The sequence below is a fragment of the Podarcis liolepis genome (genome assembly GCF_965112155.1).
Source record: "Podarcis liolepis genome assembly, chromosome: 9".
Classification (NCBI taxonomy): Eukaryota; Metazoa; Chordata; class Lepidosauria; order Squamata; family Lacertidae; genus Podarcis; species Podarcis liolepis.
The window spans coordinates 64,927,073-64,953,098 of record NC_139564.1 but is presented as its reverse complement, the minus strand read 5'-3'; the positions used below and the strand labels follow the sequence as shown (position 1 = coordinate 64,953,098).

Here is a 26,026-nt window from a genome sequence, read left to right as displayed (position 1 = left end):
CCTCCTACACATAAAGAGCTATCTGCACAGGTTCTTCTGTGTGGTCAGTTGAATGCAGGGAAAGGAAGAAAGTATCAGGAATAGATTCATGCCTGCCATTTCGCTCCCCTCCTCCAGGTTTGATAAAACACATGAAATAGGCTATAATTATATTACCGGATGGGCTGTGTGGGTAGAGCAAATCTCAGATGACTTGATGCAGGGTGTAATCAATGCACAAGGAAGTGAGATGGCAGCAGAATGCCCCGCCCCCTGACTACTTTGCATGCAACAAACCTTGTATGCATGTGCAAACTGTACATCTGTGCAACCCGTTTTTGTTGTTGTTGTTTGCAAATTCATGGAGACAAATGCAGTAAAATTGAGCCCCCAGTTTCAGAAATAGCATGCCACTTGGTGCAGCCAAGACCCTCCCTCAGAACCCTTAGTAGCATCTGGCAGAGTGGCTGTGTTCCACAACTAAAGTAGCACAGTGTGTAGGCTTCCAGATGGCTTTCCTCTGAGAACATTGCATTTTGATTAGGGAACAGACACGACTTATTTGAGGACATTTGGACATTTTATTGAAGACCTTTGGAAAACTTTTATTGATGATTCTCTCTCTCTCTCTCTCTCTCTCTCTCTCTCTCTCTCTCTCTCTCTCCCATCCCTCTCTCACTCATATATACTATCACACAGGTTGTTTCTTCTTAGGGATTATTTACACCTTAAATACCCTTTTAACTTAATTCATAGATCACTTCCTGGACTGTATCTTTCAGGAGGGATTCAAGCACATACTGGAAATTTAGGCACGCACAGTTACAATGAATTAACATTGCGCCAATGGGGGGGGGGGGAGAATCCAGTTGTTGTTTCTGCAGTTAGGAAAGTGACAGGAAAATGCATCAAAGGATGTGGGATGCATGAATGATTAATGGGAAGACATCTAAACACCACACAAGCAAATCAGAATGAATTTTCATTGTTGTTTAGCCTCTAAGCAAGCAAATCAGAATGAATAATCAGTATGACTGGGCATCATCTAACCACCGCACAAGCTTTGTGGAAGCAAATCATGATGGATGTTCAATAAACAAGGTTGTCTGGAGAAGCCCATAGTTATTTCCCGAGAACTGCTGCTCTGTGAAGAGGCTGGGAGTGTATCCAACTGAGGAGTCCCCACACTTCACCTAGCTACAATTCACAGGATTCTTTGGGGAGCGCATGGCACTTAAGTGGGCATAAAGCCCATCTTAGTGTAGATAAGTGAGCTGCTTTACAGTTTCTCTTGGGATGTGAGTAAATTGTGTGGATATTTTAAGGATTAGAGAACTCTACGGCATGATTGTGGACAACCTGGGAGTTGCAGCCATTTGCACGGAACAAGTGCTAGCAATTAGTAAAATACACATTCGGAAACTCTGTAACAAAACCCAGCCGTGTATCTTGCTTGCAGGAGGCAACCTGTAATGTTCATGTTTCCAAGGGGTTGAATTGTTGTTTTGTATTTTAAGCCATGCGATCAGGCAAAATAGGAAGAATCTGCGGTTCTGGTCAAGGTCAATAGATAATGGAGAGGTGCCTCTCAAGGACCCAGCTTCTCAAGGACAGCTGTGGTCCTTGGCTTGATATACTTTGTGGGGCAGAATTTAGCTGTGGTATTATGAGACCCTTGGGGGCAAATTACATCCATTGGGTCCCCTTAGCTTCGAAGGCGGGGGAGGCATGCAAACTGAAAATTCTCATTCCTTTGGAGCTCTGACCTTGTTGGTATTCTTTGCAAAGCAAGAACAGTGGCACTATTGAAACGGGGACCCTTTGATAATTTGCTCCCAGCAATGCCTGATCCTCCTCCTCCTCCTCCTCTTCTGAAAATTAGTTTATTATTTTACATTGATTTGCATTAAGATCATGTAACATACAATTTACATTAAAATCTATTCAATTCACTGATCTTTCCTTTCAACCTGACCTTGATATTGAGAACGGTATTTAAGAACACATTATCTTTCACTATGATGCAAAACTTTCTATTTGCTTTCCATTTGTATTTTTGTAACATTTTAAAATGAACCATTAGAGATGTTTAAAGGGAATATTCTTCTTGGTCCAGCTTCCTCTTGTTGCATGGAAAAGGCTGCTTCATATGTTGTGCCAAGGTGGAACCCTACAGCATGCCTTTGCTTAGCCAATCCAGGGTCAATGGGGCTCTTGAGAAGTTATATCTAGCATTTCACTGTTCAGCTCTGTGATGCTTTAAGTAGGGACTGTGTTTGCTTCCCTAAGGGCACCCCACCCCATGCCACGTAGCAAAATGCTTTTGAATCTCCCTGGTGTATAAAACCCATTTTATTATGATGCAGGATGTGTGGGCAGGAAGAGAGGAGTTGCTGTCAGGAAGAGAAAAAATCAAAGCCCTTCTGCATCCCTGGCGCTAACCATGCACATCTCCAGATAGAGGCCAGTATACTAGAAGCATTCTATTCTCTTTTGCTGAGCTTTGGCTCATCGTGTCTTTTCTATGAGGGATCAGTAATTCCATTCTAAGGTTTGTGTGCACACGGATCACATTTGCTCTGGCACAGGGTTTCCCAAACTTGGGTCTCCAGCTCTTTTCGGACTACAATTCCCATCATCCCTGACCACTGGTCTTGCTAGGGATGATGGGAGTTGTAGTCCAAAAGCAGCTGGAGACCCAAGTTTGGGAAACGCTGCTCTAGCAGCTCCATGCATTCACTTCGGGGATGACTGGCACTAATAATAATAATAATAATAATAATAATAATAATAATAATAATAATAATAATAATAATTTATTATTTATACCCCACCCACCCATCTGGCTGGGTTTCCCCAACCACTCTGGGCGGCTTCCAACAGAACACTAAAATACAATTAAAAGCTTCCCTAAACAGGGCTGCCTTCAGATGTCTTCTAAAAGTTTGGTAGTTATTTTTCTCTTTGACATCTGGTGGGAGGGCGTTCCACAGGGTGGGTGCCACTACCGAGAAGGCCCTCTGCCTGGTTCCCTGTAACTTGGCTTCTCTCAGTGAGGGAATTGCCAGAAGGCCCTCAGCCCTGGACCTCAGTCCAGGGCAGAACAATGGAAGTAGACGTTCCTTCAGAAGCAACCCCCAACCAGATTTCAAAACCCAAAGCAACTTGCCACTCCTGGGATGTAAGTAGAGACTTGGAGTGAGCGCTCACATTGTGGACTGGAGCCAGCCACAGGCCAGATGTTGAGATTGGAAACCGGTGCTACAGAGGACACATGCAGAGGCTGAAAGCAGCTGCCTCATGTCTCCTCTTCCACCCCCCCCCACAGCGCCAAGGCTATACATGTCTACTCAGAAGCAAAACCCATTGAATTCAATGGGATTTACAGCTTAGCATGTATAAGACTGTAGCCTCTGGAACAGTGAGTAAAGCAAATTCGATATGATTGCAGTCCGAGTTTTTTAGGCGCCCAAACACTTCAGTTGTTGAAAACTTGCAAGGCGGGTGGGAGAGCACTGCAACACAAGTCTTTCATATTTCACATTTTGATTTGTCAGGGACAACATATGGGTTCTTGGCTTTGCCTTACATCATCCGTAGTGTCTAGTTCTACCATAAAATGCATTGATACTTACGATGAATTTCATTTGGCCTCTTTATTCCCATGCTAGATCTCACTTACTTAGACAACTAATAATTTAGTAATCTACTGCAACATGATTCTTTTTCCCTTTCAGGACAAAAACGCTACATTTTTAAGGACTAGCTGGAAAACAAAAAAATTCAGACGAAACCCAAGTAATGTTAAAACAGCCCAAGAAAAAAAGAGAGACAAAACTTAGTACGTTTTTAATTAAATAAACCTGGACCAGAATTCTGTTTTCTGTTTTAAAGTGGCATCCTCAAGAAGAATTCCATGCAATGTTATGGCTATGTACAATCTAAATCTAATGGAATCTAATGATTGGATTTAAGGGGGTGGAGATGTGAATCTCTCCTAAGAAGTTAAATCCATTGTGGTAGGAATAGGTTAGCTAAACCCTGCTCACATCCCGGTAAGCAGACATATATTTTTGTATTTTTTATAGGTGGATACAGTGCAGACTACGCAATCCCCTGGCCACATTGAGGAATCGTGTAAAATGAATGTATGTGCTCGTAAGTGAAATATTTATGAATGGAGCTCCAACTCTTAGTGTATGTTGGAATTATAAAAAAGACACATGACCCCTGTTCGACAATATCACCCTAAATTCGATTCCCAAGAGGCGGGGTCGCTGCAGAGCTCAAAAGACATTTAAAGCAAAAAACTCATTATTTTTTAAACTGACTTCTGATTCATTCTTATTTTTAAATAATAATAATAAAAATAAAATATATATGTGAAAATGATAAAATAAATTACCTCTTGGGATTGTGGTGTTTTGGGAAGAACATTCAACCGATTCAAGAGCTCCAAAGGGATGTGAGAAAGGTTTTTGTAAGATGGAGTGACCAGCCGTGGACAAACTGCATCCCATACCATCTTATGTAGAACTATGAACTGGAGAGCGAGGCATCTCTCCCCCTTCATTCTGCCTCCAAGAAGACTGGAATGCTGTCAAAGAATCTCATACAATTAGTGCTTTAGTTAGTAGCTGGGGAGGATGGAGGTGAGTTTGAAATGTGTGAAAGTAAGAAACAGCTGTGCTACATTGGTAAACAAAAAAATTCCTCAAGCATGTGCTAGATCAACAAAGAAAATGGTGTCTATACCTCAGAACAGATTCTGAGAAATCAGAATAAAGCCCGTCATTTAGAAACGTTGGTTGAGAAAGTATGGCTTGGACCCTCTGGGTTTGCTGAGGAAGATATTCAAAGGCAATGTATGGGGGGAGAAAAGACAAAACAATAACCCTGTTAATTTCCCTGTCAGTAAAATGGAAAATCAAGTATTTGTCTGCCAAAATATATGTATTTAAAAATGTGTGATTGAGAAGTCATGACTTATTTATGAAGTTAGGAAGGTTATAGCTATTGAATAATAAAAAAGGCCTTTCCCCAATTGCAAAAGGAGAGGGTTTCGGTTTAATTAAAAGGGGATATGCATGATGCGGGCACCCTCTTTGCATTCCTGGTCCTTGTTAAGCTTAATATGTCATAAAATTCAAAGACTATATATATATATATTTTGTAGCCAAAAGATTAAAGATTATATTTGAGCATATATGAAAGTTAGAACTATTGGTTTGTGAGATGATGGGAGGGGGGGGGAGGCTGATTATCCTGTATTCTAATTGTCTCATTCAAATCAAACATTTCCATCATCCATGGGAGAAGCAGAGGTATTTTAAAGTATTAACTACCGTTTTGGGGTTTTATTTTCTGGCCTTTACTCGTTGGTTACCCATAAGTCGTAAATTTACCTTATTCCGATTGCTGGTTTATATCTGATATATTTATATGAGGTTATTACATTGCATTCATTTTTTAAAAATTGTATATGTATACAGTTACTTGACTTCACAATATGCCTTTTCTGATATTCAAAACCCAGTGTTAAAAATCACTCTTTTGGAGAAACCATCTTGCCAAAGTTAAGGACTTTTAAGTCCTCTTGATTTCAGTGAGAATAATTAAAAACATGCACTTAACTTTCCCACTGAAAGCTGTGAAACTTAAACGTACTTAACTTTGACTTGATTGTACCTGATTGATTGATATGCATTTTTCTTCCTTTTGTATTAAGTCACACATGTTCTTTGCTATTTTTTTTTAAAAAGCTGGTGGTCTGTCCACTTATGGTAATCATACTCAGGTGGTGGAATCTATGATACGGTAGAAGTTTTGACCTCTTTATTGTATTGAGAATATATTATCAAACTTCAAAGTCTGTACACTTCTACTGTATTGATTTTTCTGTCAGCAAAATCAATAAGTAAAATTAAAATTTTTGAAAATCTATTTCTTCCTTATTATTTTTTGATTTGCTTCACAGTCCTATGTACATATTTGGGTTGCTTAACCTTGAAGTCTAATTTGAGGATGCACTGATACGGAAACACATCAGGAGCTTCAGTAGTGCTGAATAAAATATACCACAGAATGTTTATACAATACAGAAGGAAAGAGAAGTGAAAGAAAAAGTCAGCTTTCTATTTCAGTGTCACATTTTGAGATCACTTCAGAATGGAGCTCCCATTAGGGATGTATATTTATTTTGGAACAAAGTGAAAAATCGAACCTAAAAATGTACATTCATTTTAATTTTATTTTGCTCTAAATTTACAAATAGTAGCAATGGGTTGTGAATGATACTCCTACTTGTGACTCCCATTCATACCAATTAGGTAAAGGTAAAGGGACCGCTGACCATTAGGTCCAGTCGTGACCGACTCTGGGGTTGTGGCGCTCATCTCATTTAATTGGCCGAGGGAGCCAACTTCCGGGTCATGTGGCCAACATGACTAAGCCGCTTCTGGCGAAGCAGAGCAGCGCACGGAAACAGCGTTTACCTTCCCGCCGGAGTGTTCCCTATTTATCTACTTGCACTTTGACGTGCTTTCAAACTGCTAGGTTGGCAGGAGCAGAGACCGAGCAACGGGAGCTCACCCCATCGCGGGGATTCAAACCGCCAACCTTCTGATCAGCAAGTCCTAGGCTCTGTGGTTTAACCCACAGCGCCACCCGCGTCCCTTCATACCAATTATTTACCCATTTAATTACCACATGAAGTTGGTGCAGCAGCCAGAGGTGGAGCAGTGCACATGCTGTGCACCTGGTGGCAGGGCCATGGGGCAGGGCGAGCATCCCAGGGGGCAAGATGCCCATGGGGGCAGAGCGAGCTGCCCATGGGGGATGGAGCTGTCAAAACGAAGGGGGAAGTGGGGAAGGCCGCTGGCAAGATGGTGCAGCTGCTCCCCTTCCCCCGATGGCTCAGGGTAGGCTGGGAGTCATGGGTGGGTGGTACGCCGAATATCACCCCCTCAGTGATGACATCCGGGGTGGACTGCCCCCACCGCCGCCTTCCTCTGCCCCTGGTAGCAGCAGGAGTTGAGCTTCAGGGTTTCTCCCTCCAATGACATATATTGCACTTGAGTGCCATTGGATGACTTGAATGTTCTATTTGAACATCCATTTGCTGATTGGAAGGCATTAGAACTATGATGACACATTCACACAGTGCTCAGTAGTAGAGCACATGGTTTGCATGTTGAAGGTGTCAGGTTCAATGCCTAGGATCTCCAGTTAAATAGATGTCAGGTACCCAAGCTGGGGTGCGGGTGTGTTGGTGTGGGTGGCATATAAGACTGCCAATACTGCCAATACTACATGGACCAATGCTTTGACATTCATAGGCGAACCAGCCCATAACCTCATAAAAAATCCAGAACTGCAGTATTAATCCAAGGTGAACATTCATGCTTCTAATCATCCTTTGGTTAATGCAGTGCTTCTTTCTTTTCTATTATCAATTATCTGTGCAGAAACAATTTCCAGCAATGGAATCTCGAGGAACCCATTGAGTGAGTGTGACTCCGCACATTCTCAGTGTTTAGCAGCTAAGTGTCTTACGAGGAATAAAACAACCTCCTTTTTGCCTCCTGCTACCACTCTAATATGGAAAGGTCAGAGAAACAGTAGGGAACCAAATGAGGGAAGATATATTTTCCACACTGTAAGACATCAACTTTCAGGCCACTGTGATTTTTACAACTTACAACAGAGAGTTCCCTTTCCCTTTAAACCGAGCTCCTTTCCTTCATGTCTCCTGCTGTTGGCTGATTGTTGGATAATGTCTGTCACCCCCCCTGTCTGATGTGAACAAGGAAAAGCTTGTTTGTAGCTAAGAATATTCTATTTTGCTTTGATTTTGTTGGCCAGAAAAAGATCATAGGTTGAGGTTGAGCATTCTGTTCCTTACTTATCTCAGATTCTGCCAGTTGGTGCAAGACACTTGATTCAACACACAAGCACTTCTGCCTGTCTCCAGAAATCCATTTGTTTGGATAATATCACTTGAACCAAATGTTCCCAGAACCATGCAGGTAACCCAAGCAAGCCTCTCGCTCCAGGGTGGACTGTCATCTGTATCCTATTTGCAAGAGGCAAGGAAAATGGGGGGGGGGGTAGTATAAAGTGAGAAGCTTTTCATGTACTGATGTTTAATATTGTTTGAATTAATATTAAGCCAACTTGGAAAGATATGTATCTCTAAAGAAAGACAATAAATGATAATATGTTAAAACAAGATTGAAATAACTAAAATGGCACCACTGGAAAGAGGGTGCCATAAACGAGTGAGGTCTGCAGCCCCAAATTCCATTGCCTACTGTTTAAACTTCAGAATGAGGTGGTACGTAAATAGGCAAATACATGTGGGCAAAGGCACCCAGGCCCTAAGTTGTAAAGGACCTAAGAGGAAGGCACTAGCATAGAGATGGCTTACTTCTGACACTTGGGTATGGCTGGACTCGACTCCCATCAGCCCCTGCTGACATTATCAATAGGGGTGATGGGAGTTGTAATCTGCAATATCTAGAAGGCCATAGGATAGCCACCCCATGCACTAGCACTTTGAACTAGAAACAGACAGGGGCGTAGGAAAGGGGGCCGGGGGCGGGTCACCCCAGGTGCCATCATGGAGGGGCGTGACCAATTATCAAGGAACAATTAATGTCCTACTAGGGCGGTTCATAAAAAACAATTTTTTTTTGGAAAATGCCTGCTCCGAAGGTCTTACCTTACTACACTAGGGATTAAATAGCTATATATGAAAATTCATGCATATCAGTTAATATCTTGACCCTCCTCCACAAAAATAGCTGTTTACTTGGCTGTCTTCCTATGTTGTGAAGGCTGAAATTTCAATTCAGTGGAGCAGGGTCAAGCTATTAACTGATATGCATGAAATTTCAGATATAGCTATATAATCCCTAGTTTAGTAAGATAAGACCTTTGGACCAGGCATTTTTTTAAAAAAAGGTTTTTATGAACCACCCTACTGCCCTACCCTCCGCTGGGCTTCCAGAGTCCTGGAAAGTCAGCCTACGTGAAGAAAATGAGACTAGGCCAATTAGATTAGGCCTTGCCTTGCCTTCGCCCCACCCCCTGCACAGCCAGTTTTTCTTGATTTTACTGCTGTGGTGATTTTTTGTTTTTTTGCTTTGGTAAACCACTTTGCAGGTTTTTGAAAATAAATGTTATTAAATAAATAAGCAATAAATAAATATAAATAAAATAACACAAGCCAAAACACAATCCATCCTGTAGATTTAAGTATCTGTCCATAATCGCCTACTTGTTATCAGAGGCCCAGAATCCACATTCCTTTGTAAGAAAATATGAAATAACATAAAACTATTTTCACAGGCAAAAAATTAAAAAAAAATATCAATGTGGGGGAGGAGGAGGGGTGACAATAAATTTTCCTCACCGGGTACCACCTGACCTTCCTACGCCTCTGGAAACAGAGCAGTAGTGAAACGGTTTCAGAATTCATACCAAATGTTCTTTAGAGCTGGTCCTACTTAGCAACCTAGCTTGCAGCTCTGTTCTGAACTCAATGAAGTTTAGTTGAGCTTTCAAAGACAGCCTCATGCAAAAGGCAGTGCAGTACTTAAGAACTCAAAGTCACTGTTACCAAGCTATCACTGCCCAGCAATGGCTGAAGTTGGTGTACCAGGCCCAAACAGATGAAGACATCTATGTACCATGGATGACACCTCTCCAGAGATGGAGATGGATGAAGTAGGACCTCCCACCCCAGGCTGTGGCTTGATCCTTTAGAGAGACTGCAGTTCCTCCCGAGAAAGGTGAAAACATCACATCCATGTTCAGCTGGAACATCTACCAATGCTACATTCTGTCTGCACAGGATTCAGCTTGAGTTTCTTTGCCCTTCTTCAGCCCATCATCAATCCCAGGCACTTCACTGATGGAAGCAAGACACAGAGCTGGGTGTCATCAGCATGAACTTTTGCACTACTTTCATGTAGAAGCAGGTGAAATAAGATGGAAGTACACCAGGGCCCCATAGGGTTAAATAGTGGTCTCCACATGCACACACAATTCTTCTTATGCATGTTGACTTGGAAGTAAGTCCCTCATAAGTATGTGTGTGATTGAAATAAATAAAGAGGCAGCACCATAACTGTAGGCTGGTCCTTCTCCAACCCCATCCTACCCAATAAGACCCTGTTACAGGTTTTATGATTCCCACTGCCAATAGAAACGATTGTGATAGTGTGCTGTCTACCACACATTGGGTGGGCATAGTGGAAGTCTCCATGTTGGCAGAGTTCCCTGGGTGGTGGAATGCAGCAGAGTCAATTGGAGGAGGACCTCTGCCAAACCCTAACCCATGCCAGCAGAACAGATACAGGATCAAGATTCTTCTGACTTTATTTATTAATTTTAAAATCACTAACTCACAATAGTTTACATCAACTTGAGATTGGGGCCACCTGCTGATTTATTTTCTGAGATAACGAAAAGGATTTTTTAATGTCTCAACTTGCTTTGTGAATCTATAGATACACAATTGTGAAACTTCTTCCTTTGCAGGAAATAAATGTAAACTAGCTTGCTGCAGACGCGGACATAATTTTATGATATAACATTCAAATGTCTCCCTTCTATTTCTTAGGGGATAATTATTTCCAAGGTCTATGAAAAGCTGAATGCCAAAGATAGCCTGGAAAATATTAAAAAGCCCGTAAACATGACTACACTCATACTACAGGATATGATGAATGAATCAAATAAGCGTATGACATTTGCAGCTTGCCTGTGCTATTCCAGGGCTTAAAATTAAGTCATTTATTTTTGTTAGAACATATCAGAAAACATCTGAAAACCTTAATCATATTACTCCTTGACTTGCCATAGAGAGAGAGCCATAGCTCACTGGCTGAGGACATGCTGTGCATGCAAAAGGAAGCAGGTTTGGTCCTTGGTCTTTTGGGTAGCAGGGCTTAGCCTAAAACCTCGGAGCATCATCACCAGCCAAAGTAGACAATACAAGTTAGTAAAAGGCAACTTTGTATGTCCATGTGGCCTGCCAGAGCCAGTGTGGTGTATAGGGTTAGGAACAGCTTTATATCAAGTCATGTGTTTTATCCATCTAGCTCCCTATTGTCCAGACTGACTAGCACGCTTTCCAGGATTTCAGAAAGCTGGCTTCCCCAGTTCTACTTGGACCCGCCAGGTACACCTGGGAGCATGCAAAACAGACCAGAGGTTGCCAAAACTTTGGAGTCCATGGGCACATTTGCAAATGCGGGACACTGTTGTGAGCACTACACACAACCAAGCACACTCCACAACCTATCCCATTGACTACAATGGAATGCTTCTTTCAAGCTTAATTACAAGCTTAATTACAGAGGTGACTCTGGGTACCAGGCAGGACCTTTGTGGGTAAATGTAGGAATTAGAGCCTGGAAAACTGGTTTTAAAATCATAACTTGGCTATGAAACTCACTGGTTGAGCTCAGCTCTTGGAATGATCTAATTCAGTTTAACACAGCATTAGTTCAAAAATATCCAATTGACATTTGAAAGTAGTTCCTATAATTGCCAGGAGAACTGTGAATTAAGTTCATTTGGAGGTAGAACTTTGAACAATTTCTAGTTCATCTTCACATTTAACCTCTTACTTAAAAAAAACCCTCTTTAGACTCTTTTGTTCTTTAATCTTAAATAGCATAATTATCAGGGGGAAATAAACAATTCACATTCCTGTTTGTTTTTATGTATTAGTCCTCTTAAATTTATATATTACTTCTGTACAGCAACTTACAACATTCTGAATGCTTACAAAAAATAATTGCCCAAGGATCATTTGGATTAAGTTGAACTGAACTGTTAACTGAATGCAAACCAAACTAGTTCATTTTGTAATGGAACAAACCTGAACTGCAATTAATCTCTTTTTGGACATATTGAACTAGAACGATTGCCTTTTTAAAGCTGCAGGTGACCTTGGTCCAGTTATGAAGTGTGGGATGGTATCATAAATTCTAGCCTGAACACTAGGAGAAACACTGAGATCAAAACATAATGTTGGTAATAGTAGTGAGCAACCAGTGACACATGCCAATGGATGGCCATCAGAAGATGTGACAAAGTGGTCAGTAAGACTTGAATGAACATTGATTTGGTTGCGCATATAGATGATTTATCATGTGCATGTAGCTTTTCTGCTGCAATAGGGTGGTGTGTGTTTGTACGTATGTGTCCGTGTCCTAGAAGGAACTAACATTGAGAAACAATTCTGTCTTCTCTCTTCCTTGGCCCTCAGATGTTGTTTTGACTACAAACCCCATGACTAATGATATGAAATGATAGGGGCTGTCATTCAAGAACATATGGGGACCTGAGGTTGAGGAATGCTGAATCAAACAAATGAAACTGATCCTTCCCTTACAGCTGTAAATATGTCCCATGAAGCTCATGAGTTGGGCTAGAGCCAAAAAAATGCTGCTACAGCTGCCCCTACTTTTCTGCTGCCACACAAAGGCATGGGTCTTCCCAGTCCCTTGGTAGCCATTCAATAGCAGTGGTGGTCTCTCACTGCCTTCTGCCTCCCCCCACTCATGTGTCCTGCCCCTATAATTCAGTTCAGCCATGCACAAGCTTCATACCAGTGTATGTCATGGTTTGCACTGTGTATAACACCGATCTATGTTCTGCGAGAGCTAGCATGCTCATAGATTGTCTTTGAAAAGCCTGACATTAAAAAAAACACAGTGTATATGATCCGATGATTTGGTTGTCAGTTCATTTCCACATGATAACATAATGCATGATATTCCAACATAATACATTCAAGCAGTTCAACAGCCTGTGTTAAGTTACACCTCAGACATTATGAAACAGAAGAAATATAGCATAAGTTGAAACCTAACAGTTCCAGCTTTTCAGAACACTTCTGTTTGGCATACTTAGCATATAGCATATTCTAATTTAGTATAACACATTTTAGGCTTCTTTTTTCTTCTTCAGGTAGGGTATGATGGCACTGTGGGGGAAATGAAGCTTTATTTAGCATGAAGCTGCACAAGAGCTGTTGAGAGTTTGACAGAGAGCAAACTTCCCCACCGGAATACTCTGTGGACAACTTAGACTAGATTTTTGCATTAGTCACTTATCTGAGCGAGAAATGTGTGCCGTTTATTTGTACAAGACAAAACCCTTTTCCCCTGCCCTAAGGTGCCTTCTGAAGACATGTTTTGTTTACTTCAGGGTAAATTTCCCCTCTATGGATCAATGGTAAACTCTGACTATAAAGGAGATATAAGATTATATTGGCGTGAAAGAGCCCTGTGGGTTACTCATGCAAACATGTGTCATTTGCCATCTTCCCCAATGGGTTTCTCTTTACTAGGGGAGGCCAATGAATATAAACTGTAACTCATAAATCACCAAACTAAGCACACTTCACCAGCCATATATTATGGCATATATAGGACCTACGCACTATGCATTTAAATCAGCATTGTACCTCTTTAAAACACTCTTGGCTTCCCCCAAAGGATCCTGGAAAGTGTAGTCCGTTAATGGTGAGGAAAGTTGTTAGGAGACACCTTATTCCTATCTCAGAGCTACAATTCCCAGAGTTTCCTGAGAAGAGAGATTGACTGTTAAACCTCTCTGGGAATAGACTCTCAGCATACTTAAGAAACTAGAGCTCCCAGGATTCTTTGGGTAGGAAGCCATGACTGTTTAAAGTGAGATGATACTGCTTTAAAAGTATAATGAAAATAGATAATCAACATCTTCTTGGTTTTCCCACCTGGGACTACAAACACACAGGCAATCTTGGGCCTTCTGTATCACAAGACATGGCTAGTGGACCATGTTGAAGCTATTGCTGGTACAGCCCAAGAAGTGTCTCTTTCTGTGTGTAAATTGATAAAAGGGGTTAGTTTGTAAGTTGGTTTACAAAGCACTTATGAACGTCAACTGGTGTCTTGTTTCCCACTCCCTGTATTATTAATGGAGAAAGAATCCTTAGAATGCACCTCAGAAACTATTGCAACGAGCAAAGACCACATGGCTAGCAAGCCTGGACACAGACTAATCACAGTCAGAAAAAAAGTAACACCTTCGGGAACCTGGTACATCTGCCATATTTAACAAGCTGGTCTACTTTGCATGTGCATGTAGTAATGTGCTTGAATTCAGTCTCATTCTGAGGCCAACGTTTAACAAATACTTCCATGTCCTGTTGCCGTCAGTTCATGCTTCCATGTGCTTTTTCAAAACCATTTCACAAGAGCTGCAAGCCAAACTCTTCAGATGAAAGAACAATTACTTCTTCTTTAAAAAAAACCTTTATTGATGTATGTGTGTATAGAGTAGCAGTAGATGGCGGGGTGTCAGTGCTCATGTGACACCCCCCCCCAAAAAAAAGCAGCTGAGTTGCTGGGAAGGAAAGAGGAGGGATGAGACAGTTGGGACCTCTGTGCAGTGTAAATGCACTGGCATTGCAACTCTGCCACTCCTTCCAGTGCATTGGCAATGTACTGATCTCCCCGCTGCCTCCCATTCTCCTTTCTGGTATGCAGTGGTGACTGGGCTTTTCACCATGGTTTGAATGCAGCCATGGCAAATGCTCACCGCCGATTGCCTGATTTTGGATGTCACAGCAAGCACTGGTTGTGCGCAGCAGCAAACGGAGGAGAGGAACCTATACACAAAGGGAGAGAAGGAAGGAGCAAGGAGGGAGCACGGAAGCTTTCTGCAGACATCTAACTTTCCAAACCAAGAAGAAAGGGAGGAGGAGGAAGCTCCCGAGCCTTTGCACTTTCCTAGCAGAGGTGATGTTTGAACTGAGCTACTGAAATAGAACAAAGATAGGTTAATTTTGAACACACGAGGCTGCTCTCTGCTGAGTCAGTTCACTGAATGCTCTATTGTCTGTTCTGGTGGCAGCAGGTTTTCCAACTTTGCTACCTGAAATCTCTTTTTTAAACCAGAGCTGCTGTGCACTGAGCCTTTCTGCATGCAAGGCAGATGCTGTACCGCTGAGCTCTGGCTCTCTCTTATAGCAAACCGGGACAACAGTTACAAATCAAAATGAGAAACACTTCTGAAGTTTAATTTATTTGATGACACAGCAAGGCACACACTGGTAGCTTCCAGGAAATCTGAAATTATTAATTAGTCATCAGATTTGAATATCGATTGCTACTATGTTTCTGTATGCCAAATGAACTTGTAGTACTGAGGACTGAATGAATCGGTTTAGGATGTAGCTGAATATTTTATTTAGTGAGTTATGCATCATGCATTGAAATCTGCAATGCGTCCCTTTGTTTACTTCATTCTTGTACAGCTATTGATGTATAGAAATATCCGGCCTACTGATTTGCAAAGCTGAGCCTGGGCTGCAATACTTCAGATAAATTTGCCTGGTTTCTATATGGCTGACTGTTGCAATTATCACATGAAATGGCTCCTGAGTGTTCGTGACATTGAATGTTTCTCTGCAATTACAACATTGACATCTTTGGTAAGAAGACATTGCTCTCCAAAAATAGGACTTCCAAGTCTGAGAGGTTAAGCATTAATGTCCAGTTTTATGGAATGCATTACCTTAAGTGGTGCATTAGTAAGGTTGAAAATAAAATTGATAACTTTTTTAAATTGACAGAGGGTCTTATAATTGCCAACAGCTTCTTCAGCTGCTGCAAAATTGTAGCCTGGAAACATCTTCAAGTGTTACAGCAGGCTTGGCTGAATTCTGCCACTAAGCTGAATGAGACCCACCAAAACACAGAAAGATATTCTGTTTTGCTTCCTGCTAAAGGTAACAAATGTGGAAGCAGGTCACAGGCTGGCGGGCTGCATTTAGCCTGGGACGTCACAAGCTATTCAAACCAGGAATTCAGCAATCACAGCAGTATGAATGTGGTCCTACCCTGAGATTGTGGGGCCACTGAGGATGACCATCTCCTGTATTTGTGCAGGAAATCAGCAATCCGCAAGAGCCGGCCCTACCATTGGGCAGGTTCCTTAATTCAGCAGACATGGAATAGTATAGAGGGGACAGTGGTGGCAACTGAATGGTGATTCCCCCTCTGCTAGAGGTCAAAGCTGAGTTCCCTCACTTCCTAAGGTAGCTTGTTCTTCTCAGGTGAGGTTGAGGACACTGTCCTGTCACCAGGGTCAAGATTTTTTTTGGTGGGGGAGGGGGTTGATTCAGTTCACATTTAAAGGCAAGTGTGCTGTAGTCACACTTTCTGAAACAAAGCGGAAGTGAAACACAGCCATACTTTGAAATTTGCGCTTTTCCAGATTTTGTGACACAGGTCTCTAATTGACTATCATTTACAAAAAAAATGCATATTTTATGGAAGAGCGTGCATAAAAAATGAATATATTGGTGGAAAATAACCTACAAAATGCATTACAATAGAGGATTCCTTCCTAAATGTGCATGTCAGTCATAACAACACACAAAAATGTGTTTATTCGGAGAATTTTGCGCTAAAACGCAAAGTTGCAAATGAATGCAGAAATGGGGAGAACTGAATTTAAGATGGGAAAAATGAGAAGCTGAGAGAACCAAAACCGACAAATCCTTGCACCAGAATTGAAGCAAGTTTGAACTGGGGGTCCAATCACTTTCTGTGGGGAATGGGGGGGGGCAATATGTTTTTTACCTTATGTCTCCTGATGGAAGGAGGAAAGCCAAAAATCACTATCATTATCATTTAAAGACACAACAGGTCCCCATCCTGTTGTCTGAAGGCATTGGGACTGATTGGCTGAATCAATTGTGTGTGATGCATCAGAATAACCAAGGGGGGGGGGGAGGCACAAACCCTAGGACAGTGAATCATGCACAGGTGAATGAACAGCCTTTTCTGTGGGCTGGGCTCACAGGACCTTCAATTATTTGATGCATGTATTTCTTACGGAATGCTTTCTAAGGATTTTTATGATGATTAATGGAAATAGTAAAGGACAGGAAAATCCACTTCACTTCAGTTGTTGACCCGCATGGCTGTTCTTTAAAAGCAAATTCTTCTTTTGTTGACTCTTTCTTTTTATCAAAAAGGAAAGAAAAGAATGCTTTTTAGAGTGTCGTTATTAGAACATCTATACATCTCATGTCTAAAATATGTACCTTAAAACTATGGGATAAAGAAACTGAATATTGATATTATGGGCCTCATGCTTTGAACAGCAGATCAATTTATAATGGTTTTTTTTTTTCCTATAGGCAATCACTTTGAGACTCAGTTATAACATTTGGAATTCTTTCAAGCAGATTTGGAACTGATGCAACTGGGCTTATTGCCAGTTCCTTCACTCAGCTATGATTTTATTCAAATGAGTTGTGTTGAGCTTGCAATATCCTAAGTAACTTTAGCCTTTCATAATCTATTCTTAATAGGAGAAAGAAATGCCGTCCCTATGGTAACCTTCACCATCGGTCTTGGGATATTATTACGAAACCAAGATGAAACACATACCTGAGGTTTAGCCACTGCCTCATTCATGATCTGTTTTGATCTTGGCTTAATAATACCTGATTGTTTGCAGCCATCTGTTGGCATTGCAAATCCCGTACAACCTGTGACTGTGCTAAGCCAGTTCAACAGTGGGCACCTGAATGAAGGCTGTTTTATTCCATTTTGTGCCCTTGAAAAAAGGGATTAGGCAATCTGATCTCTGTGCGGATTAGAGCAAAGGGATGAAAGTATGCCCAACTTTTGAGAGAATTGTCATAGATTATGATATAAAAGAGATCAGAGTGCTAGTGAAACGCAGGACATGGAATGCTGGAGCAAAGGTTCATCATATTTCACTGTGAAGTATCAGATCCAATTTATATAGCATTGTAGGGCATGTGTGAGCTAGCTGTGTCCTGGTTCTGGGTTATGTATATTTGGGGTAATGTATATATAATGTATGGGACGCGGGTGGCGCTGTGGGTTAAACCACAGAGCCTAGGACTTGCCAATCAGAAGGTCAGAGGTTCGAATCCCCGTGACGGGGTGAGCTCCCGTTGCTCGGTCCCTGCTCCTGCCCACCTAGCAGTTCGAAAGCACGTCAAAGTGCAAGTAGATAAATAGGTACCGCTCCGGTGGGAAGGTAAATGGCGTTTCCATGCACTGCTTTGGTTCACCAGAAGCAGCTTAGTCATGCTGGCCACATGACCCAGAAGCTGTACGCTGGCTCCCTCAGCCAATAAAGCGAGATGAGCGCCGCAACCCCAGAGTCGGTCGCAACTGGACCTAATGGTCAGGGGTCCCCTTTACCCTTTTTATATATAATGTAGATCACATGGCAAGATATCAAATTAGTGTTTCTTCACACCTTGCATCTTTGATTATCATTTATGGGGGCATGGACAATAAAACACTGAAATGATGATGCCGCCTCATGCTATTCAGCTACACAATACTGGGAAGATTGAAGAGGGAACGTGGGTCAGAAATACCCATGTCTATCCTGAATCATAGACATTAGGACTTACACCAGGAACACATTGATTCAGAAGCCATCTGAATCAAGAGGACCGGCAGTGGAAGCTGCAGAGATGCTGAATCTAGACTAAGTCCCTCAGGCAGACCATAAATTCTTTAAATTGGATCCCCAGAGTCAACACCCTCTGAGCCAGATTTTCCCAATGGACTGTCTAGCTGTCCCATTCCCTACTGCCTGCTCACCAATAACCTACAAGACAGGGCCTGAGAGATTCCAGACCAGAGAACTGCCTTTTCAAGGCTCTCCTTTTGATGAAGGATTGATGACCCTGAGGAGAGCAGTTTGGCCCAACAAGAATATTGAAAGGTTTCTAGATCTTACCAGAGCAGCTGTCTGCTTGGAGCTACCCAAGGTCCTGCAACTCCACCCGGACTTTATTTGCTATTGACTGAGTCACTCTCAGCCAAAGCTTAGCAGGAGAATTCATAAGAGCTGAACCTGAACATTGCTTCAGCACCAGTGAACCTCAGACTGAGCTTTAAAAAACAAGCCACAGCTCTCACTGAGTAGTTATCTCCACTGTCAGTGAGAGGACTCTCCTTATTTAAAGGAGAGCAGCTTGCTTTAGTCAGAATGGTGGAGAGTGCGGTAACAGTAGGGCTTTGAAGCTGTAACTCTTGGTATCAACGCAGCCCTCAGGCCAGAATGCTACTGCCACAAAGGTACTGTGAAGTATCTTTGGTAGATGACACCAACTTTATTTTGAAACCTCACTTGTTTTAAGGCAGTCCTTTTCTGTGATAAAGTAAGATTGTTCTCCACTGTTTGGAGGGCAGAGTGACCCCTGAGAAGGAAGAAGCTGATCATTCATGTTCTAAATTAGCTGATGTGTTTAAACAGCAACAACAAAAAACCCCAAAACTTGTAATTACATTATTTTTGCTCTGAATATTAGCAGGAGAGTACTAGTCAATAGTTTGTTCTCAAACTGTGAGGCATCCCCTCTTGGGACATGGTAAGATTTAAAGGTGTGTGTGAGAGAGACAGAGAGAGACAGAGAGAGACATACAGATGGACAGAGGGAGGGAGATCCAGGAAAAGATAAGATCTTGAAGGCGATGGCATATTTCTTCCTCAGCATCAGCCGAGATGTTGTTTGGCTAAATGCTTCTTATCAATGAGCCCATAATGAGTTCCTACTTTTGTTTAATTGTCTTTGTATGTGGTTTTAGGAGGGTGTCAAAATATCATATTCTATTTATTGTCTAAAGCCCACATTGGGTATATACCCAACATACAAATGATCATATTCAGCAGCTGGCTATATGGAACTGCCTAGTTTAATCTGATACATAGACCCCATTTATGATGTTGGGTTGGGTGGCAGAAGGTAGTCCGTTTGGAAGAATGGAAAAGTTCACAAAAACCATGAAATACCAAAACATACAGTTATTCTGATGACTGTTCACATCCACTGTGGAAAATTTCAGTTATAGGCCTGATCCATTATCGTTAGGAAGCATGTTGTTAACACTGAAGCCAGTCACAATGATACCAACAGGTAGTAAAAGAAAAGAAAATTCTTAAAATTTGCCTACCCGCCAAAGAGTTAACCAATCTTGACATCAAGCCTTTTATTTCAAGTTTTATCTTCCAGTCTTGGGACCACGCCATTAGTCTTTAGATGCTGACACCAGGTGTGAAATAGTGTATGTGCCTGTGAACCACTTTGCCATTTTCTTTATGAATTAACATTTTATAAGTACATTAATTAATTAATTAAAACTGCTTGACGACCTTGATTGAATTACTGGGGTTTTCTGCTAATTAAATTGGAGCTGGTTTTGGAGAGCAAAATGAAGCACAGAAGATGATTTAAAAGGTTGGGGACTTCAGGGTGACACACACACACACAAATCTTCTACTATCACTGAACTACTCATAAGGGTAATGTGAATTAGGGTAATCATAATTCTGAATTCACTTTATGGCTATTGATCTGTCACTATATTACACTGTTGAGGGACTGCAGTAGCTGCTCGCAAAGGACTGTCTCTTAAGCTGCAACAAAAGGAGAAAGAATTACTGGCAGGACTAATGACAGCAATGCAGATTTTCTAATCATTTATTGTCAAGGCCAGCTGATGGGGTCTTCTGTAGCACAGAATCCGAATGAGGCAGCATTCAACTCTTATTATCAAGAGTAGATGGCATTGCTTGTTAGAAACTGTTGCCTGCCAGTAAGTTGACTCTACTCTTAACTTACTGTCAAGAAATAGTGACATGGCCATGAAAATATGGGACAGGAGTAATATAACATCTGCTGCTACATTTTTCCCCCCCCCAAATAAAAATGAAGGAGGAAAAAATGTTTTGTTTTTTACTCCCAATGAAGGTGAATTTTCCCTGTTTTCCCTACAGCAGATTTAGGTCCCTCACAGGAAACAAGAAGAGATACAAGCTATGTCATTAATTTCAGACTCAGAATATGCATTCTGGCAGCTCGTATCATTCAGTGATAGGTGAAGTGATCTCAGAGAAATCGGACCCTTTGAAGCTTCCCTTTGAATACTCAAATCTCCTCAAGGGGGAGAGGGGTTGACCATTTAAGGAGAAGGAAACCACTCCAGGAACCTGCTTCTCCCAGGGTAAACACACTTGAGGGCCAGGTCAGGAGAGCAGAACATCCCCCTCAAAGAAAGAAGAGGCCTTCAAGGCTCCCCACTCCCCCCACCAGCTGTGTGAGAAGTGAAGATACTTCTCTTTCTGTTGAAGATTCTGTGTCCATGATCTGCAGTAGCTGCTGGCATTTTCCAGTGAAAATCACAGGGGCTATAGTTCAATTTCTGTGGTACCTGATGGGGGGAAAAAGAATCTACCAGTACAACTTTGCTTTGCAATCAGTCAGCCAGTGGAAGGAAGAGAAACCCAGAGGATCTGTCCCAGGGACTCCTCCATGAACTGCTGACTTGCCTACTCTCCAAGTCCAGTTTGCTGTTTGCAGGAGAGGGATGGGCTAGCTCATGGGTAGGCAAACCAAGGCCTGGGGGCCAGATCTGGCCCAATCGCCTTCTAAATCCAGCCCGTGGATGGTCTGGGAATCAGCGTGTTTTTACATGAGTAGAATGTGCCCTTTTATTTAAATGCATCTCTGGGTTATTTGTGGGGCCTGCCTGGTGTTTTTACATGAGTAGAATGTGTGCTTTTATTTAAAATGCATCTGTGGGTTATTTGTGGGGCATAGGAATTCCTTCTTCTTCTTTTTTCTTCTTCAAAATATAGTCGTCCCCCCCGGTCTGAGGGGCAGTGGACTGGCCCCCTGCTGAAAAAGTTTGCTGATCTCTGGGCTGGCAAAAACAGAAGGGTGAAGGGCTTGAATGAACAAAATCAAGGAAGCTGCCTGCTTCTTGTGGGATGTGCTCATCATGTTTCTGTTCTTTTTGATTAAAATGGGCGCTTGCATTATGAGCACCAGTAACATTTATGATGCTCACTCCATACAAAGTGAGGGTAAGCATCATTGCGCCTGAGTTTCCCTTCAGCTCAGATTTTTAACACCTCCTTCTACCCACGCTGCTGCTATTCACATGGTGACTCCAATTGACTATCTTGTTGAGCATTCATTTTGATTCGTTGGTGAGGAAGTTGTTGCTTCCAGCAATTGCTATCCCATCCTTTCCAGTGCATTTTCCTGCCACTTTCCCTTTCCCCAAAAATTTCCATGGGAGGAGGCAGGGTAGTTGCAAAGGAGATCACAACTTTAGTTGTGCGATCTGAATTTGCTGGTGTGTGATTGAATCCCATCTGAAAATAGCAACAGTTGCTCCTACTGCCCACTTAAATATGTCTTTTAATAGGATTCAGACATTGGCCTTGTTAACAATGTAAGTGATCCCACCTTTCACAGTGGATATGCTGATTGCATACAATCTCTTCACTTAATGGGTTAATTTGTGTTCATTTTTTATAATGCCATATTGAAGCAACCGTTGAACGGAATTGCTTCATAGCCGTTGTTAGAAAGCATAATGAACTTCCAGAGACCTCTCAGAACAACCATTATTAATCACAACAGTATCATTATCATCTTCTACTTGTATTCAATAAGTACCAGTCTGTTTATGGAGGTTAAAGTATGCATACATTTTAAAACTTACTTAAGTGTCATTATGTCATTCACAGATATTTTATTGTTCTTGGCATTGTGCATTCATAGCTCTCTGCAGTCACTATTGTGAAAGATTGGGGGAGGGGATGTAAAAGGCACAGAATCTGTGTAGGACTTTCAGTAAACTCAAGTGATGAACATGGAATATGTTTGCTGAATATTTCATTTTTTGACAGGCGAAGGAAAGGGGAAGAGAAAAACCAATTTCAACAAACATATCATTAGAGTATAATTGGATACATTATGCTGCTTCTCAGTAGTCAATGAACTACAACAAATTTTGATTTTTCCAGAGCTTGTTAAGGGCTCCTCCACCCCAGAATATAGCCTAGCAGATAGAATGTTCATTTAAATTTCCATGTGTGAATTTTATGTCTATTATAAATCCACCGAGAAACCGCTAAGTTAAAAATGAAATTTTATTTTATTTAGGGGCTTTCCACGACCCTCCTCATATACTGAAAGTGTATGTGATGGGGGGGGCACAGAGCTGGTGTTGCCTCTCTGTGTGCTGCCTGCCATAATTTTGGTGACCATGTTGAAGGGTCAAAGTATGTGCCATCATTTGTGTGTAAAATTCTTCCAGCATGCAAGAATCCTTACCCTCACAGATTGATTTGTGTGTAGAGCCTCTTCAGACATCTCACCAGACAAGCATGCATGATATTGTCAGGAAGAATGATTATGTATATCAATATTTATTAAAGTCTAGGACTGCTTGTCAAACAGCACTTTTGGATGTGTGAGCCTGCTAAAGCAGGGCCATGAGGAGGTAGTGTCTGAAGTTGTTGTTTAAGCAATACAAAAGCACTCCTGAATTTTGTGTTTTCGCACCTCAGCTAGAAGCGTGACTCTCTTTCATTTGTTTATACCACCATCTGTAATATGTTTTGAATTATCTGTCTTGATTTAAAGCACATACACCTCAGAGTTAAAAATGAGATAAGAACATAATGTGTGCACCTGAACTACACAGTTGGAACCAGGAATATAGACAATGTAGCCAACTGAACAGTGCAAGACTGAATAAAATTAGGATATAGAACAAAGAAATATCTAAATATGTCTTTGCTGAGACTGAATTATGTTCATGTAAACAAGTGTAAATTCGTTTGGGGAAAATGGGGGGAAATGCATATACAGTATATTGCCATAAACATAGTCTCCACCTCCTTTCCCCTAATATTCACCTTATCCCAATTGCGAGATTACAGTTTGCATAGGTAGATCAGAACAAAGCTCTCATGAATCTAGCATTCTGTTTCCATTGGCAAACTGCAGGCAAGAAACAACAGTGATGGCCTTCAATGCTTGCCCTCTGCTTTTTAAATATGGAGAAAATGTCCCTTTCTCCTTCATAGAGGTTTATCTGCCACCAGGGATAGCAAGGAACGCAATCAACGCATCTCCAAAGTCTTTTTCTAAAGCCATCTTAGTGACCGTCACCTTGCTGCATCCTAATGCATGTGAAAAAGCACTTCCTTTCCTGCCAATCCTCTTCTTTGGGGAACTATCAAACAAGTAAAGGTAAAGGGACCCCTGACCATTAGGTCCAGTCGTGGCCTAGGGTTGCGGCGCTCATCTCGTTTTATTGGCCGAGGGAGCCGGCATACAGCTTTCGGGTCATGTGGCCGGCATGACTAAGCCACTTCTGGCGAACCAGAGCAGCGCACAGAAACGCCATTTACCTTCCCGCCCGAGTGGTACCTATTTACCCGTATTTTTTGCACCATAACACTCACTTTTTTCCTCCTAGAAAGTAAGGGGAAATGTCTCTGCGTGTTATGGAGCGAATGCCTACGGATGGTGGGGGGATCTGCTGCAGTCGTGAGCAGAGAATCCATGGTTCCCCTTCCTTCCCTCCTCCACGGCTCTCTTTGAAACAGCAAAGCGGGAGAAGAGCCGCTGAGTGGAGAGGAGAGAGGGACAGAGACCCTGCTTGCTTTAAAGGAGCAAAGCGGGAGAGGAGAGGAGCCGCTTACACGAGTGTAAGCGGCTCCTGTCCTGTTGGCTCCTTTAAAGCAAGCAGGGTCTCTGTCCCTCTCTCCTCCCCACTCAGCTGGCTAAATAGCAGCAAAGTTTTTCAGCGAGCTGGGGAGGAGGGAGAGAAGCAGAACCTGCTTGCTTTAAAGGAGCAAAGCGGGAGAGGAGAGGAGCCTTCTCCTCTCTGCATTATTAACAGCATCCTTCTCCACCCACCCCACATGTGTTCCTTGTCCCTTGAGTGCTTTTCTTTCCCTCCCCACTTAAAACGTGGTTACAAAGCATGGATCCACATGGATCCTCAGGATTTTTGCATTGGGCTACCCCAAACTCACCGTCAGATCACATGTCTGTGGCCACAGCATGAACCACAAAAATCATACATCCACTGTTTCGTTTAGAATATTTTTTTTCTTGTTTTCCTCCTCTAAAAACTATGTGCGTGTTATAGAGCGAAAAATACGGTATCTACTTGCACTTTGACTTGCTTTTGAACTGCTATGTTGGCAGGAATCAAACAAGTACCAGAGAGCAAGACCATGCTTATTGTGCCCCTCAAAACATCCACACATTGGCAGTTCTTTCTAATAGGTGGACATCTAGAGTCAAGGCCAGGCAGCTTCTCATGGACCTGCTCCCTAGTCCTCACATCATTTCTAGTTCACAGGAGGAGGGTGTAGAAGTGAATGAGGCTCCTGGTTCCTTTCAAGAGAGGAAGGGAAACTTGCCTCTCTCCACACCTTTTGTAATTTTATAAACTTTCATCATGCCCCCTCCTCAAATTAGTCTACAATGATAAAGCATTTGAGTTATGAATAACTCAAAACCAAGGAATGTGATACTTTTAGAGTTGTTTCCCCCCCCATGGTGTCCTTTAAAAGAAGAATAAACAGAACATCCTTACACTCCTTATGATGAAGAAACATTTCTCGCTTGCAACCAACATGACAGCTCTGGCAACATAATAAATCTTTCTAACCTTCTCCTCCCCATTTAGCTATACTTGTGAGGATATTTATTTGTTCAGGGCATCTTAAGTGTAAAGTATAAACAAAAATACCAAGCAATAAAACATGTCTGGCACTTTGTACTTTAAAATACGTGGATGTGGAAAGGATTTATGTTCTGTATCAAAGGGCTGGCCCCCTATGCCACTCTGCTTTTCCAAGAGGTCATCTTGCTCTTTCTTTCTTCAGAAGGCCAGAAATATTCACCCATTTCTAACAAAGAAGGTTGTCTGGAAAGGTGCACAGTGTGGATCTTGAATAGGAATGAGATGAGTGCCCACAATTTCCTACACTCAAAGCAGAAATCCCATTGTCAGTGGTCTGTGTTTAGCTTGCAGGCCCCATCTGCTATGTACATATAAAGCAGTATCACAACTCTTTAAATAGTCATGGTCCAGTCCCCACCCCCGAAAGTTCTGGGAGCTGTAGTTTGCTAAGGGTGCTGCGAGTTATTAACAAACCC

At 41.9% G+C, this 26,026-nt stretch overlaps 1 protein-coding gene across 6 annotated transcripts in view; it reads left to right on the top strand.

The window, feature by feature from the left end:
• PCDH7 (protocadherin 7) overlaps positions 1-26,026 on the top strand; it is a 413,484-nt gene that overhangs the window by 64,317 nt on the left and 323,141 nt on the right. The window contains exons 2-3 of one of the 6 annotated variants that reach the window (XM_083459784.1): positions 2,346-2,442; positions 4,068-5,922. The exons of 4 other annotated variants lie outside the window; for them this stretch is intronic. In XM_083459784.1, coding sequence (XP_083315910.1) covers positions 2,346-2,420 — 75 coding nt within the window. In that variant the 3' untranslated portion in view covers positions 2,421-2,442; positions 4,068-5,922. Of the gene's footprint in view, positions 1-2,345; positions 2,443-4,067; positions 5,923-26,026 lie in introns of those variants that run through there. One more of the 6 variants, XM_083459783.1, reaches the window with a different exon arrangement.